The 15913-nt window shown below is 54.1% G+C and overlaps 1 protein-coding gene and 1 long non-coding RNA gene across 4 annotated transcripts in view; one reads left to right on the plus strand and one right to left on the minus strand.

Moving 5' to 3' along the window:
- The window catches only part of LOC110257658 (uncharacterized), a 36609-nt gene that overhangs the window by 9275 nt on the left and 11421 nt on the right, over positions 1-15913 (minus strand). For 2 of the 3 annotated variants that reach the window (XR_014835867.1, XR_002340570.2), the window contains exon 3: positions 14888-14928. This is a non-coding gene — a long non-coding RNA (uncharacterized LOC110257658). Of the gene's footprint in view, positions 1-9116; positions 9199-14887; positions 14929-15913 lie in introns of those variants that run through there. The other variant, XR_014835868.1, reaches the window with a different exon arrangement.
- Positions 7839-15349, plus strand: GATA1 (GATA binding protein 1). The gene is made up of 6 exons (NM_001278767.1): positions 7839-7902; positions 11881-12116; positions 12630-13007; positions 13405-13550; positions 14072-14197; positions 14871-15349. The coding sequence occupies exons 2-6, from the start codon at positions 11900-11902 to the stop codon at positions 15240-15242; spliced, it is 1239 nt and encodes a 412-aa protein (NP_001265696.1). The 5' UTR covers positions 7839-7902; positions 11881-11899; the 3' UTR covers positions 15243-15349.

A 15913-nucleotide genomic window follows, 5' to 3' on the forward strand; every position in this document is an offset into this window, starting at 1 on the left:
GTGAGGGAGCCCCTAGTCTTGTGGACTCTGGTCTCTGCACAGTCTCCAGGTGGTAGTTCAGCCATGGCCCTATGAGTTAATTCCCAGGGAGCCCCCCCCCCAAATGCTGGAAATAGAGGATGGTTAAAGATGGGCTTCAGCACTCAAAAAGATTTGCCCATAGCTCCCCAAAAAAAAGCAAAAGCAAAAGAAAACAATTCCATTTACAATAGCACAGAAAAAGAAAAGTTACTAATAAATTTTACAAAAGATGGGCAAGACTAGTACACTGAAAACTATAAACATTGTTGAAAGAAATTAAATACCTAAATAAATTTTAAAACATCACAAGTTCATGAACTGAAGACTTTATAGTGTTAAGATGGCAAAACTCTTCAAATTGATCTATAAATTTAGTGCAATCCCAATCAGAATCCCAGTTTACTTCTTTGCAGAAATTGACAAACTTACCCTAAAATTCAATAGCTGGGGACCCAGAATAGCTATAATAATACTGAAAAAGAAACACAGAGTTGGAGGATTCACACTTCCCAATTTAAAAACTTAATACATAACTATGGTAATCAGGATTGTGGGGTGCTGGCATAAAAAACATATATACATAGAATCGAAATAGAATGGAATAGAATTGAGAGTCCAGGAGTTCCCGTGTGGCTCAGTGGGTTAAAGATCTGGCATTGTTGATGCAGTGGCATGTCATTGCTGTGGCATGGGTTCTATCCCTGGCTCAGGACCATCTGCATGCTGTGGGCACAGCCAAAAAAAAAAAATTGAGAGTCCAGAAGTAAACTTAGACATCGTGGGCAAGTGACTTTTGACAAGCGTGCCAAAATAATTCAATAGGGGAAGGAATGATCTTTACAACAAATGGTGCTGGGACAGCTGGATATACACATGCAAAAGAATTAAACTGGAGCCCTACTTCACACCATATAAAAAATCAACTCAGGAGTTCCCGTCGTGGCACAGTGGTTAACGAATCTGACTAGGAACCATGTGGTTGCGGGTTCAGTCCCTGCCCTTGCTCAGTGGGTTAACGATCCGGCATTGCTGTGAACTGTGGTGTAGGTTGCAGACGAGGCTCGGATCCCACGTTGCTGTGGCTCTGGCGTAGGCTGGTGGCTACGGCTCCGATTCGACCCCTAGCCTGGGAACCTCTATATGCCGCGGGACCAGCCCAAGAGATAGCAAAAAGACCAAAAAAAAAAAAAAAATCAACTCAAAATGAATCAAAGACCTAAATGTAAGCACTAAAACTATAAAACTTAGAAGAAAACCTAGGCATTAAGCTTCATGACCTTGGATCAGGCAATGGTTTCCTAGATACGCTACCTAAAGCATAGCAACCAAAGAAAAAATAAATTGAACTTCAGCAAAGCTAAAACCTTTTGTGCTTCAAAGGACACGTGTTCTCAAGAAAGTGAAAAGACAACCCACAAATAGGAGAAAATATTTGTAAATCACATATCTGTTAAGGGTCTAGCATTTAGAAAAAAGGATTCTTACAACTCAAAAATAGACAAATAATTAAAAATGGGCAAAGGATTTGAATAGACATTATACAAATGGCAGCAAACACATGAAATGATCGAAATCATTAGTCATTAGAGAAACACAAATCAAAAGCACAATGAGGAGTTCCTGCTGTGGCACAGTGGGATAAGAATCTAACTGCAGGAGTTCCCATCATGGCTCAGCAGAAATGAATCTGACTAGCATCCATGAGGACGCAGGTTCGATCCCTGGCCTTGCTCCGTGGGTTAAGGATCCCGCGGTGCCGTGGTCTGTGGTGTAGTTCGCAGACATGGCTCGGATCTCATGTTGCGTGGCTGTGGCATAGGCCAGAGGCTACGGCTCCTATTCGACCCCTAGCCTGGGACCTCCATATGCCATGGGTGTGGCCCTAAAAAGACAAAAAAAAAAATCTGACTGCAGTGGCTCGCACTGCTACAGGGGTGCAGGTTTGATTCCCAGCCCAGGGCAGTGTGTTAAAGGATCTGATGTTGCCACAGCTGCAGCATAGGTCACAGCTGCGGCTCATATTCAACTCCTGGCCCAGGAACTTCCAGATGCCTTGGGTGCGGCCATTAAAACAAAAAAAAAGAAGTACAAAATACTGGGATGGCTAGAATCAAAAAGAAAGACGACAAGTGTTAGAAAGAATGTAGATAAATTGGAACCTTCACACAGCTGCTATGGAGAACACTTTTGCTGTTCCTCAAAAAGCTACACAGAGAATGACCACGGGACTCTGTAATTCCATTTCTAGATAGCACCCAAGAGAATTGAAAACATATGGCCACATAAAAACTTTTACATGAATGCTCATAGCAGCACTATTTATGCTAGCCAAAAATGTTCATTAATCACATGAATGGGTAGTACAACATAGAGTTTTCATATAATGTCTTTCAACCCTGAACAGAAATGAAGTACTGATCCACGCCATAGCATGAATGAACCTTGAAAACTTTATGTAAAGTAAGAGAAACCCATCACAAAAGGCCATATGTTGTATGATTCCATTTATATGAAAGGCCTAGAACAGGCAAACCCATAGAGACATAAAGTAGATTAGTCATCGCCAGGAGCCAGGGCCGAGGAAAACGGAAAATGGAATGACTGCCAGTGGGCACAGAGCTTCTTTTGGAGTGATGAAAATGTTCTAGAATCCCAAAGTTTGTTTTGTTTTGTCTTGTCATTTTGCCATTTCTTGCGCCGCTTCCGCGGCATATGGAGGTTCCCAGGCTAGGGGTTGAATTGGAGCTGTAGCCACCGGCCTACGCCACAGCCACAGCAACTCGGGATCCGAGCCGCGTCTGCAACCTACACCACAGCTCCCGGCAACGCCGGATCCTTAACCCACTGAGCAAGGCCAGGGATCGAACCCTCAACCTCATGGTGCCTAGTCGGATTCGTTAACCACTGCGCCACGACGGGAACTCCTGGAATCCCAAAGTTGTGATACTTGTACAACCTTGTGAATGTACTAATCACTGATTTAAAGGGGTGAATTTTGTGGTATGTGAATTACATCTTTATTTTAAAAGAATGAGGAGCTCCTGCGGTGGCACAGAGAGTTAAGGAGCCACTGTTGTCACTACAGCGGCTCAGGTTGCTGCTGTGGCACGGGTTCGATCCCTGGCCCCAGGACCTTCCCTGTGCCATGCATATGCCCCCTCAAAAAAAGGAATGAGCTACTGACACACATAATAACTCAAATGAATGTCACAGACATTATGCTGAACAAAAGAAGCACATACTAGGAGTTCCCGTCATGGCTCATTGGTTAACGAATCCGACTAGGAACCATGATGTTGCAGGTTCGATCCCTGGCCTTGCTCATTGGGTGAAGGATCCGGCATTGCCGGGAGCTGTGGTGTAGGTTGCAGACGAGGCTCGGATCCCGTGTTGCTGTGGCTCTGGCGTAGGCTGGCAGCTACAGCTCCGATTCGACTCCTAGCCTGGGAACCTCCATATGCCGTGGGAGCGGCCATAGAAAAGGCAAAATGACAAAATATAAAAATAAAAAATAATAATAAAACCAAAATAGTTTGGCTCCGAGGCAAACGTTTGATTCCTTAGTGGACTTTGGCTGATGTTGTTCCAGGTGCCGTGGACACCAAGGGGAGCCGGGCTCCGTCCCAGCCCTGGTGGACTCCACAGTCTGGAAGGGGCAAGAATATCCCAAATGCCACGGGCTTGAACCAAGCTCTGGAGCCCCCAGAAGATGCCAAGAGGGAAGGAACCCGTCAGGGAAGGCTTCCGGGAAGAGAGGCCGTTGGGGCTAAGTCTCATATGGAGGCCTGATGGAGAGGAGGCTTGGCGCAGACACCCCACCCCCACCCTCGTTGGTCTCCCCCAAAGCCTAGCCTGGCCCTGCCGATTCCCTTATCTGCCCACTCCCAGCTGCCTCCCTGCTGGCTGAACTGTCGCCACAGACTTCTGGGCCTGTGCCCCCTCCTTGGGGATGGGGGAGGGAATGGGGTGAGGCCTGGCCTCAGAGCCGCAGGGTTTTGGCTCTTGATGGAGCCAGAGCCCCGAGGCCCCCCACTCCCCACCCTTTAGTTCCCTTCCTGAACTTTTGCCCCGCCTCCAGTTATGAAGAAATGGACCGTGAGTCCAGCAGCCAAACGTGTGTCTGAGATGTGCCTCTTGCCTGCCCTTCCTGAGGAGGGCAGATTTCCCTACCCCGACCCCCACCCCCCAACACGGCAACCGCTCTTTCTACTAATAATAACAAGGAGGAGAGTTACACTGCAGAGTGCACCATTTACGGCATGCCAGGTGGGCCCTGTGCTGAGTGGCCTCTCGACGACAATGACCTTTGAGGTGGGTCCTGTGATTGCCCCCATTTTCCGGGCAAAGAAACAGGCTCGGAGGGTGGCCTGACCAGGAATCACACAGCAACTCAGGAAAAGCTGAGACAGGAACCCAAGGCCTTAGACGAACATCTTCATTTCTCTGGGCCGATTCCCAGTCTAAAACACGGGGGCAATTAATCATACCCACTTAGACCACAAGGGCCTGGTGAGAAAATGATAAAATGACGCATGGAGAGCATTTAGCACAGTGCCTGTGTGGCTCGGCAAATAATGCTGCTGTTGTTATTATATTCATGCCAGGAAATGTATTAGTATCAGAGTGATTATTATTGGAGTTCCCGTCGTGGTGCAGTGGTTAACGAATCCAACTAGGAACCATGAGGTTGCGGGTTCCATCCCTGGCCTTGCTCAGTGGGTTGAGGATCCGACATTGCCGTGAGGTGCGGTGTAGGTCGCAGATGCGGCTCAGATCACGAGTTGCTGTGGCTGTGGTGTAGGCCAGTGGCTACAGCTCCGATTCGACCCCTAGCCTGGGAATCTCCATATGCCTCAAGAGCGGTCCTAGAAAAGGCAAAAGACAAAAAAAAAAAAAAAAGAATTATTATTACCACTAGTGTCATTGATAGGATTAAAATGAATAATAATTACTACTTTCAGAATTAATATGTATTCGTATTACTAAAAGTATTCATGGTAGAGTAGAAATTTTTTTTCTTTTGCTTTTTAGGGCCACACCTGCAGCATATGGAAGTTCCCAGGCTAGGGGTCAAATTGGAGCTACCGCTGCCGGTCTACACCACAGCCATAGCAATGCCAGATCTGAGCCACGTCTGCAACCTACACCACAGCTTACGGCTAGAGTTATTATTGTTACCGCTATCACTATTAAAATTACCATTAGAAAAAAAAAAAAAAAGAGGTCCCGTCATGGCTCAGCGGTTAATGAACACCACTAGTAACCATGAGGTTGCAGGTTCGATCCCTGACCTCGCTCAGTGGGTTAAAAATCCGGCATTACCTTGAGTTGTGGTGTAGGTTGCAGATGTGGTTTGGATCCCGCGTTGCTGTGGCTGTGGTATAGGCTGGCGGCTACAGCTCTGATTGGACCCCCAGCCTGGGAACCTCCATACGCCGCGGGTGCAGCCCTAAGCAGACAAAAAGACCCCCAGAAATATTAGCATTAGTGCTGGTATCAATATTAGAATGTTATATTAGTAATTAGTATTGGTATTGGTGTCAGCATATTACTAGCATTAGTACTAGAATTAGGAGTGGTGCTAATAAAAAAGGACCAAATATTATCATTCGTACTCAATAAATAGAGATTTCAGAATCAAATGCGTCAAAATCACTTCATGGATTAAATCTCATTTAGTTGCCCTCATCACCCTATGGCGTAGCTGCTATTATTACTCCATCTGTCCAGATGAGGAACTGAGGTCCAGAGGGGACAGCCACTCGTCCAAGGCCACATGCCAGTTGGTGGTGAGAGGAAGTCTACAAATGAGGATGGGCTGGCTCCGGAGTGGGTATCCTGAAACCATCACCACTTGAGTCATAGGAGTCTTTGTCCTTGTTCTCACTGGTGAAGGCGTGGCATGGAGTGAGGCACACAGCCGGAGCTCCATAAATGTACTCCATACAAATACAGTACATATATACTCTACACGAATGATCATATTGCGCCCTTTTTTTATTAGCACCGCTACTAATTCTAGTACTAACGCTGATAACATGCTGACACCAACACCAATCCTTCCTCCTCAAATCTCCCATTTTGCAAATGAGAACACGGAGGTCCAGAGAGATAAAATGAGGATGGTGAGTTCCCTCTGGGGTAAGCCAGTGGGTGAGCAGACCCCGCTGACCCAGGGCTCCATCCTTGCCCTCTCCATCCCTTGGTGGGTTTCAGTCTCCTCATCTATAGGATGGGCAGTCGGGGGAGCTCCCTGTTGCGTGGAGTCCTGGGGCTATGACTCAGTGGTCTTAGCCCTGTCCTATAGGGACCCAAGTTGGACACGTGCTGCGTACATGTGTATTCAATGCTTTTACAGGAGGGAAGTGCTCAGAACAGGCCCGGTCCAGGCCTGCATCGGCCATGAGACACTGGTCGCTGTCACTGTTGTTACTACGTGGGGGAGGTAGGACAGGGCAAGAAGGTGGGGACTGAGGTGCAGAGGCCCCGTGACTCTCTGGAGGTTCCCCTGAGCAGGGTGAGGGCAGAGCCACGGGCCACCTGGGTCCACATGAATCCACACCCCTCCTGTCCCACTCACCCCAGCACCACCTGCCCAGGACGCACCCCAGGTTGCCACCTTGGGTCTCATGGACTTCCTCTCAGATGCTGTCTCTGCATGTCTGGCTCTCTCCCCCTGTCCCCATCATCTGCATCTCCCTTCTCAGCTTCTCCACCTGCATCCTTGACCTCTGTCACTTTCAGGCTTTCTCTTTCACATCCGGCCCATTTCCACCTGTCTCCTGCGCTCTCTTTGCCTCTCTTTCTCTCTGTCCTTGACCGTCTCCAGCTCCCTCTGTGGGTCTCCCCCCTCCTCCCCCCGCCCGCCACTGTCTTGCCTTCCTTTCTGTGCCCTCTCTCTGCCTCCTTCCAGCTCTGTGTCTCTTTCTCTCTGTTTATCTGTGGCTCCCTGGTCCCATCTCTTGGTCTCTCTCCCTCCTCTATGCCTTCCATTCTCCTTCCCTTCCCCCACCCTATCCCACTCCTCAAAGGACCCGCAGAGGAACCAACCCCAAGTCCCACCTGTTTCCCGCCTCCAAAGCCGCATGGCGGGCAAGAAGTTGAGGCCGCTGTCCCTGGGTGCCCCCCCTCAAGCCCCGCCCCCATCCCAAGACAGCCTGTTACCGCGGAGCCAACAGCCACTGTGGCCTCCATCTGATAAGACTTATCTCCTGCCCCAGGGCAGGCCGGAGCTGGCGTAAGCCCCAGTGGGGCGCTGAGCGATGGTGCCCCTGCCTCCCGCCCGTCTAGGCCTGGCCTCCAGGGTGGGCCTGGGTCCTGAAGATGTCCCACGGACATCTGGATTCCAATTCCCACCCAATCTCTTTGCGCCTCGTTCTTGTCACCTGCAAAATGGGTACAGTCACATCCCTCCTCTCCCTTTGGTCAGGAAGACTCAGACAGAAGGGCCCAGCCCAAACCTGGCTAAGCGCACAGCAAGGGCTTTACAAAGACTCCCTGAAAGTCATGAAACCCTATCTGCTGTTTTTCATTTTATCTTGGCTTCGGCCCATTTCGTTTGGCTGGACATCGAAATCCGTGGAAACCCAAGGCAAACAGGGTCTCCAAGAATCCCCAGGGTGGGCAGGTGGGGTGGAGGACAGCCCCCCACTGCCAAAGAGGTGCCCCACCAGCAGGGGGCCCGCCCCCTCCCCTGGCCTGCCCCACCCACTGGGGCACTAGCCACTCCCTGGTGAGGAGGGAGGAGGGAGAGGGGAGGGAGGGAGGGAGGGAAGGAGGAAGGGAGCCTCAAAGGCTAAGGCCAGCCAGGACACCCCCTGGGATCACACTGAGCTCGCCACATCCCCAAAGCAGCTGAACCCTCCGCACCAACCAGCCCAGGTCAGTCTCAGCCCCTCAAGAGCCCCCAGCAAGGCAAACCCCGAGCCCGCTGCCCCTTACTTGAAGGCTACTCCTCCAGCCTGCTCTAGGCTCCCCAACCCACCACTGGTCCCCAAAGTGTCTACCACCCCGAATCCTTTGACAGCTCCTCCAGACCACCTCTGTCTTTCCAATCCCCATCTCTACTCAAATCTACCCCCTAAACCCCACCTCTCTCTGCCCTGACACCCATCTCCTCCTTCCGAGACATCTATGCCCCTGATCCCTTAACTCTGCTCGCCATACCCCACCTCTGCCCCCCAAAACATGCCTTCGGCCCACCAAATCCTGCCTCTGCCCCAAATCTGACTTTTGCTCACCCAAACTTGTCTCTGAATTCTCTCCCAAAGCTCATTTTTGCCCCCCCCCCCACCACACACACCTATTTCTGCTCCCCAAGCCCTCGTCTACTCCACGACCTCCTGGTCTCTGTCCCGAATTCTGTCTCTGACTCCCCAAACCTGTCTCTGGCCTGACAAGCCCTAGCTCCATGCTCTTATCCCCATCTCTGCCTCTCAAACCCCATATTCGTTCCCTTCCCTCTGATCCCCTAAAACCATTTCTTGCCCCCGGCCCCTTGCCTAGGCACCAACATGACTTTGTCACCCCAAAGACCAAGTCTATCCCCAGTATCCGTTCTGCCACACGGATGTTGAATGCTGTCTGCCTTCCCTAAACCCCATCTCAGCCCCCACATATTTCTCTGCGCCCCCCCCCCGCCACCCCGCTATCCTCTCTAGCTCAGTTCTCAAACTCTTCCCGAGCTCTCATAAGCCATCTGTAGTCATCAGACACATTTCTGCCTGTAACTCCATCTCTGCTCTAACAAAACCCTTGGGCCCTTCGACTTTTTCGCGACTCCCAGCATCCACACCTGACTCCCAAACTACATCTCCAACTTCTCAACTTTCTCTCAAACTTCGCCTCTGATCCCCAACCTTGTGTCTGCTTTCCCAATCTATTTCTGACCCCCAAATGTGACCTTGCAAGGTTGTCTCTGCTCCTTGAAACTGTATCTGCTTCCCCCAAACTCCATAGCTATCTTCCCAAACGTCTGACTCCTCAACTCCATACCTGACCCTTGACCTCTCCCAAGACTCATCTGCCCCAGATCCCATCTCTGTGCCCTTCAGCCCCGAGGGACCCTGCCCTGAGGGCTGGGTCGGGGATGTTACCTGGGGTGAGGGGCTGGGCCGAGGGAGAGTTGAGGGTGCCGGCCTGCTGCCTGCTGCCCGTTGGGGCAGCACTTACTGTAGTGGGGCAGCTGATAAGGAGCTTTCATATCCCCCAGCCTCGAGATAAACTTTATCTCTGTCCGGAGAGTGATAACTGGGGGTGGGGGGGGTTGGGCCCCTGCCATGGGAGGGGTGGGCAGTCCTGGACCCGCCAAGGTGCAAGGTGCAGGCATGGGGGGCAGTGGGGCTGGAGCGAGACTGGGGGATGGTGAGGTGAGGATGAGGGGATAAAGGAACTGTGGTGGGAGAGACAAAAAGAGCAAGAGACAAAACAGTGACAGAGAGAAGGGGGAGATGGAGAGAAAGAAACAGAGAAGGAAGCCAACAACGGACACCAAGAGAAAGGAGAAATGGAGACTCAAAGAAAGAGGGAGAGACGAGTTCCTGCTGTGGCACAGTGGGTTAAGGATCTGGCATTGCCGTTGCGGTGGGCACAGCTGCGGCTTAGATGGGATCCCTGGCCCAGGAACTTCCATATGCCATGGGTGCGGCCATTAAGAAAAAGAGAGAGAGACAGAGATACAGCAGGAAAGAGGGGAAGATCGAGGAACAGAACAGGAGAGTGAGACAGGAACACAGAGTGATACTCACAGATAGAGACACTCACAGATGGGAAGAATCATGGCAAGACAGAGAGGAAAGAGATGGAGTCTGAGATGCGGAGGCAAGACACGCTCCCCAGGGAGAGACAGCAGGGCCCTGGGGCCTACAGGAGGTCTGGGTTAGGCACACTGACAGGCCCCTCTCTTTCCCAGCACAACCGCCTCCCACCCCACCCCTGGGGCCAACTCTCAGCCAGTCTACACAATGGGTCATGTAGCCCGGCCCTACAGAGAGGGAGAGGGAGGCCTTCAGGTTCACAGGGCTAGGCAGGGCCAGGGGTGCGCTTCTGGGCCCCTCATCCAGGGCTGGGTGCGGGAGGGGTATGGTCAGGGGTATGGGAAGAGTCAGACATGGAAACAAGGCTAGAGGGCCCAGAGAGAGAGAAAAAGAGACAAACAAGCAGAAAGAGACCGAGTGGGTAAGATGCACAGCCGGTCAGAGAGATGGGTGGAGAGGGAGAGAGAGACAGACAGAAAAAGATACCGAGGGAGCAAAGAGATAGAGAAATAAAGAGATAAAAAGAGAGATAAAGATGGAGTTCCCTCGGGTGGCACGGCGGGTTAAGAATCTGACTGCAGCAGCTCAGGTCGCGGCAGAGGCGCGGGTTCAATCCCCGGCTGGCACAGGGTGTTAAATGATCCGGCACTGCCGCAGCTGCTGGGATTCAATGCCTGGCTCAGGAACTTCCCTGTGCCACCAGTGCAGCCATTCAAAAGAGAGAGAGAGAAAGACGGAGAGAGACAATCAGACAGAGACAGGGGAGGACAGAGAAAGGGAGAGGGAAAACATGAGACATGTATAAAAGCAGAGAGAGAGAGAGCAAGATGTATCATGGTGGCACAGAAAAATGGGAGGGCAACACAGAGAGCAAGAATTGAGACGAAATCGTGTCAGGGAAAGAGAGTCACACAGCGACAGACATTCACACGGGGAAGGACAGAGGCAAAGGGGCAGAGAGACCAAGCTGCCATCTCATAAGGCTTAGCTCGACCCCTATCACCACCTCCTTGCTGGTAGATGGGGACACTGAGGCCCAAGGGTGGTGGGGAGTGAAGGAACTTGCGAACAGAACCATGGCAGACCTCCCCAGGGGACACCTCCCACCTGTCCCCCTTCGCAGAGGAAGCCAGTGGCCTTGGGGTGATTTCAAAAGTTGGGCGGGGATGGCAGAGATAAGCAGTGGGGGGTACTGGGCCCCCCCCCATGGATCAGGGAGGAACTGAGGGGGCCCTCTGCCTGCAGACCCAACGGAGGTGGGGGAGGGCAGAGTCAAGCCGGAAACCATGGGGTTTCTGAGAAAGTCAGAAGGCAAGATGCAACAGATAGGGATGAAGTTGGGGCGCACAGGAGGGTGACCCCCAAGCTCCGGGGGGTGACCAAGGAGCTCAAGAGACTCTGGTTCTGCACCCCAGCCCACCCCACCTAGACTCTTCTAGAGGGAGAGGGGAGGGAGGGAGGGAGGGGTGTGGGCAGAGAGAGAAGAGGAAGTGGGAGGAGGAGGAGGAGAAAATGAGGAGAGGGGCAAAGAGATGAGCAGAGAGGGAGGGAAAGGAGAAGGATGAAGACGAAAGAGGGGAAGGGAGGGCAGGGACAGGAGGGGGTGGGAAAGGGAGAGGAGGAAAGAGGGATGGATGAAATGCAGAAGGGGGAGGGGGGGGAGGAAGAGATGGGGGGGCCAGAGAGCAAAGGAGGACGGGAGAGGAAGAGCAGAAGACAGAGACCCCGGGAGGAGTGGAAGGAGAAGGAAGCAGGGGGAAGAGGAGGAGCAGGAAGGGCAGCTGAGCGGAGGGAGGAAGAAGAGATGAGGGGAGGGAGGAGGCCAAGGAGAAGAAAGGGAAGAGGAGGAAGAGGCTCGGGGAGGATAGATGCGGAAGCAGCAGGATGGGGAGCGAGAGGATGGAGTGGAAGATAAGGCAGACAGGGAAGGGAGCGAGGAAGAGGAGGAGGCAAAAGGAGGGGATGATGACAAGGGAGGTGGGAAGGGGGGCTAGGAGGACGGAGAGGAAGGAGTGGTGGGAGGAGGGAGAAGAGAGGGAAAACAGAGAGGAGAGGGCAAAGAGAGGAGGGCTTCTGTGCCTGAGGACCCCTCCTGTCCTCGTAGGTCAAACCCCGGAGGCCCCATGGAGTTCCCTGGCCTCGGGGCCCTGGGGACCTCCGAGCCCCTGCCCCAGTTTATGGACCCTGCCTTGGTGTCCTCGCCACCAGAGTCGGGGGTCTTCTTCTCCTCCGGGCCCGAGGGCTTGGATACAGCCGTCTCCACGGCCCCCGGCACCGCCACGGCTGCAGCTGCCGCACTGGCTTACTACAGGGATGCTGAGGCCTACAGACATTCCCCAGGTAACTTCTTTGGGTGGCTGTCTTGGCACTGGCTCCGTTCTCTTGGGGTTACCACAGAGACCCTTAGCTGGGCAAGAAGCCCACGACAAGATCATTCTGAAAATGGCTGGAAGCCTTCACGTGGCTGTGGTGACCACTGCCCCTGGTTAGGTCCTGACCTGGGAATGCCACCCGACCTGCTGTTCTGAGTGAGGCAGCCATATCGGGAAGCAGTGCTGGAAGTCAGTGGTGGCCTGAGTTGACGACTCATCCATGGGACCCCAAGTCCCAACAAGTCATCCTCGAAACCCACTTGGAGATGGCTAGAGGTTAGGGCTCTTGCCAGAGTAACCAGTAGGGCTCAGGACCCAGGTGTTACCCAGGGGTCAGCACCTGTTCTGGTCACCTCTAGAAACGCTGGGACCATGGCCACCATGTTGGGGCTCTTGGGTATCATTAGACCCTGAAAGCAGGATGACTTCAGACTGACTGCTCCTCTTCTTGCCTCCTTCTTTCCCACACCCCTCTCAATAGTCTTTCAGGTGTACCCACTGCTCAACTGCATGGAGGGGATCCCAGGGGGCTCACCATATGCTGGCTGGGCCTATGGCAAGCCTGGGCTCTATCCTGCCTCAACGGTGTGCCCCATCCGAGAGGACTCCCCTCCCCAGGCCGCCGAAGATCTGGATGGGAAAGGCGGCAGCAGCTTCCTGGAGACCTTAAAGACAGAGCGGCTGAGTCCAGACCTCTTGACCCTGGGGCCTGCACTGACTTCATCAATCCCTGTCCCCAGCAGTGCCTATGGGGGCCCTGACTTTTCCAGTACCTTCTTTTCTCCCACTGGGAGCCCCCTCAATCCAGCAGCTTATTCCTCCCCCAAGCTTCGTGGAACTCTGCCTCTAACTCCCTGTGGTGAGATTCTCAAAAAGAGACTGGGAGGGAGTTCCCATCGTTGTGGCTCAGTGGTTAACGAACCTGACTAGTATCCACGAGGATGTGGGTTCAATCCCTGGCCTCGCTCAGTGGGTGAAGGATCCGGCGTTGCCGAGAGCTGTGGTGTAGGTCAAAGACATGGCTTGGATCTGGCGTTGCCGTGGCTGTGGTGTAGGCTGGCAGCTGCAGCTCCGATTCGACCCCTAGCCTGGGAACCTCCATATGCCGTGGGTGTGGCCCTAAAAGACAAAAGACACACACCAGAAAAAGGGATTGGGAGGTTGAGGTGTGGGAGGGGTGGTTGGGGTGGGGTGGGGGGTCCGAGACAAAGTTGGGCTGAGCCTGGCTCTTTCTCCCCCTCTGTCCACCCCATCAGAGGCCAGAGAGTGTGTGAATTGCGGAGCAACGGCCACTCCACTGTGGCGGCGAGACAGGACAGGCCACTACCTGTGCAACGCCTGTGGCCTCTATCACAAGATGAATGGGCAAAACAGGCCCCTCATCCGGCCCAAGAAGCGCCTGGTAAGACCTCGGCCTGTGCCCCCTGCCATTCTGACCCTGTGCAGGGATCCCGGTCCTCCTCTACAAGAATCTGCATCCCCCACCCCTTCCCCATCCACACAGGAAGCCAGTTTTGTACGGGACCGCCTACCCTCATAGGCCGAAAGCGGGAACCCCAGCCTCTCCCGGCACCAGTTTCATCCATGGCTTCACACTGGGATCACCCTGGGGCACTGTGAAGCCCCTAGGGCCTGAGGCCTCTCCCAGATGTGTTAGTTTCCTTGGTCTGGGATGCCGCCTGGGCCTCAGGACCACTCCTAAGTCCAAAAGTGATTCCTACGGATGGCCAAAGTTGGGGACGCCTGATGTAGTCCCCCACATAAAACCCCCAACCCCTATCCCTGCCAAGAAGCCCTGTCCTCACCCCCCACAGAACCCCCAGCCCTCACCCTGCTGGAAACTCGGCCTTCAACCCGACTCTTGCTTCTTGGGTCCCCCACTCTGCCCCCCGGGCGCGGATCCTCACTTTCTCTCACCCCCAGATTGTCAGCAAACGGGCAGGTACCCAGTGCACCAACTGCCAGACAACCACAACCACGCTGTGGCGGAGAAACGCCAGTGGGGACCCTGTGTGCAACGCCTGTGGCCTCTACTACAAGCTCCACCAGGTGCCGATGGGCCCCTCAAAGCCTCCCTGCTCTCCTCCCACTCCCCTTCCTTCTCCTCGAGCCCCCCCGGGGCCACCTTCCCTACCTCTCGGTCCTCCACTCCTTCCTCTCCTTCCTCCCTCCTGCTCTCTCCTCCCTCCCCTTCCTCCTCCCTGGGCCATCAGCTAACTTCCACACCCCCACCCGAGGACCTGAGGCAGTTCCCATCAGCCTGAGAGGCTTTGCCAAGCTCAGAGCCTCCAACCTCAGGGTTCTTGAGGACACCCCTTGTGCCAGGCCAGGGGCGTACTCCCCAGTCCTTGAGGCGATTCTCTATTCTTAAGAAGCGGGGTGGAGGGAGTTCTCATTGTGCGCAGTGGAAATGAATCTGACTAGCATCCATGAGGACACAGGTTGGATCCCTGGCCTCGCTCAGTGGGTGAAGGATCCGGTGTTGCCGTGAGCAGTGGTGTTGGTCGCAGACATGGCTCAGATCCCGCGTTGCTGTGGCTCTGGCGTAGGCCAGTGGCTACAGCTCCAATAAGACCCCTGGCCTGGGAACCTCCATATGCCGTGGGTGTGGCCCTAAACAGACAAAAAAAAAAAAAGTTGGGGGGAGAGGGCAAGCTGGAGGAGACACAGAGGGAGGCAAGATGTGGAGCTGCAGAATACCCATGGCCCTCCCTCCTGGCAGGTGAACCGACCACTGACCATGCGCAAGGATGGCATCCAGACCCGAAACCGCAAAGCATCTGGAAAAGGGAAAAAGAAAAGGGGGTCAAGCCTGGGAGGTACAGGAGCAGCTGAAGGACCAGCTGGCGGCTTCATGGTGGTGGCTGGGGGCAGCAGTAGCGGCAATTGCGGGGAGGCGGCCTCAGGCTTAACACTGGGCCCCCCTGGTACTGCCCACCTCTACCAAGGCCTGGGCCCCGTGGTGCTGTCAGGGCCAGTTAGCCACCTCATGCCTTTCCCGGGACCCCTGCTAGGCTCACCCACAGGCTCCTTCACCACAGGCCCAGTGCCTCCCACCACCACCACCACTGTGGTGGCCCCGCTCAGCTCGTGAGGGCACAGAGCATGGCCTCGGAGCAGGGGTGGCACCCCTCTCCTCTTGTAGCCGGCAAGTCTGTCCAACCCAACCCTCTGGGCCCCAGACAACCCCTGGCCTGGACCTTCAAAGCTTTTGTAAAATAAAACTACCGGAGTCCTGAAATCAGAGCTGCGAGTCTGTGTGGGACCGAATAAAGAGGGGGATGGGGGTGGGGCTGCATTATCAGCGTCTTTGGTTCTTTGATGACAGCATGTGGCCACCATGCGGGACTGTGTGAGATGGCACATGTGGCGCTGCACGAAGCGGGGCGTGACAGCGCCCAGCTTGGATGAGACAGCACGCACGTCCACCTGTCATGGGGACAGCCAGTGTGTGACAGGCAGTGGGGACGGGGCTCTAGGAGGTGGTGCACATGGACTCCAGGGGCCTGTGGGAGGCCGGGCCCAGGCGACTGTGCGGGAGGACAAGGAAGCACACAGCCAAACTGCGGGCGCTGCGGAAACGTGCGGGGGTGGGGGTCCCGTGCTTGTGCACCCCTCGGGGCAATCTTTGAGACGGCGTGACAGCACAGGCACTGGGCACAGAAGCTGACGGACACGCATTTTGGAAGGATGATCAGGAGCTGTGTATGGCCATTGGCTGAGGCAGAACAGGGTGACCATGAGGGTCTGTGTGGCAGGATGTCT

Source organism: Sus scrofa, chromosome X (assembly GCF_054392235.1).
Source record: "Sus scrofa isolate SSC_HxYL_T2T_F1_AM1 chromosome X, Sscrofa_HxYL_maternal_Yorkshire_Landrace_v2.0, whole genome shotgun sequence".
NCBI lineage: Eukaryota > Metazoa > Chordata > Mammalia > Artiodactyla > Suidae > Sus > Sus scrofa.

Coding starts and splice junctions, on each gene's coding strand:
- GATA1 (NM_001278767.1), top strand. CDS start 11,900: ATGGAGTTCCCTGGCCTCGGGGCCCTGGGGACCTCCGAGCCCCTGCCC. Junction 13,551..14,071: donor TCCGGCCCAAGAAGCGCCTG/GTAAGACCTCGG, acceptor TCTCACCCCCAG/ATTGTCAGCAAACGGGCAGG. Junction 14,198..14,870: donor TCTACTACAAGCTCCACCAG/GTGCCGATGGGC, acceptor CCCTCCTGGCAG/GTGAACCGACCACTGACCAT.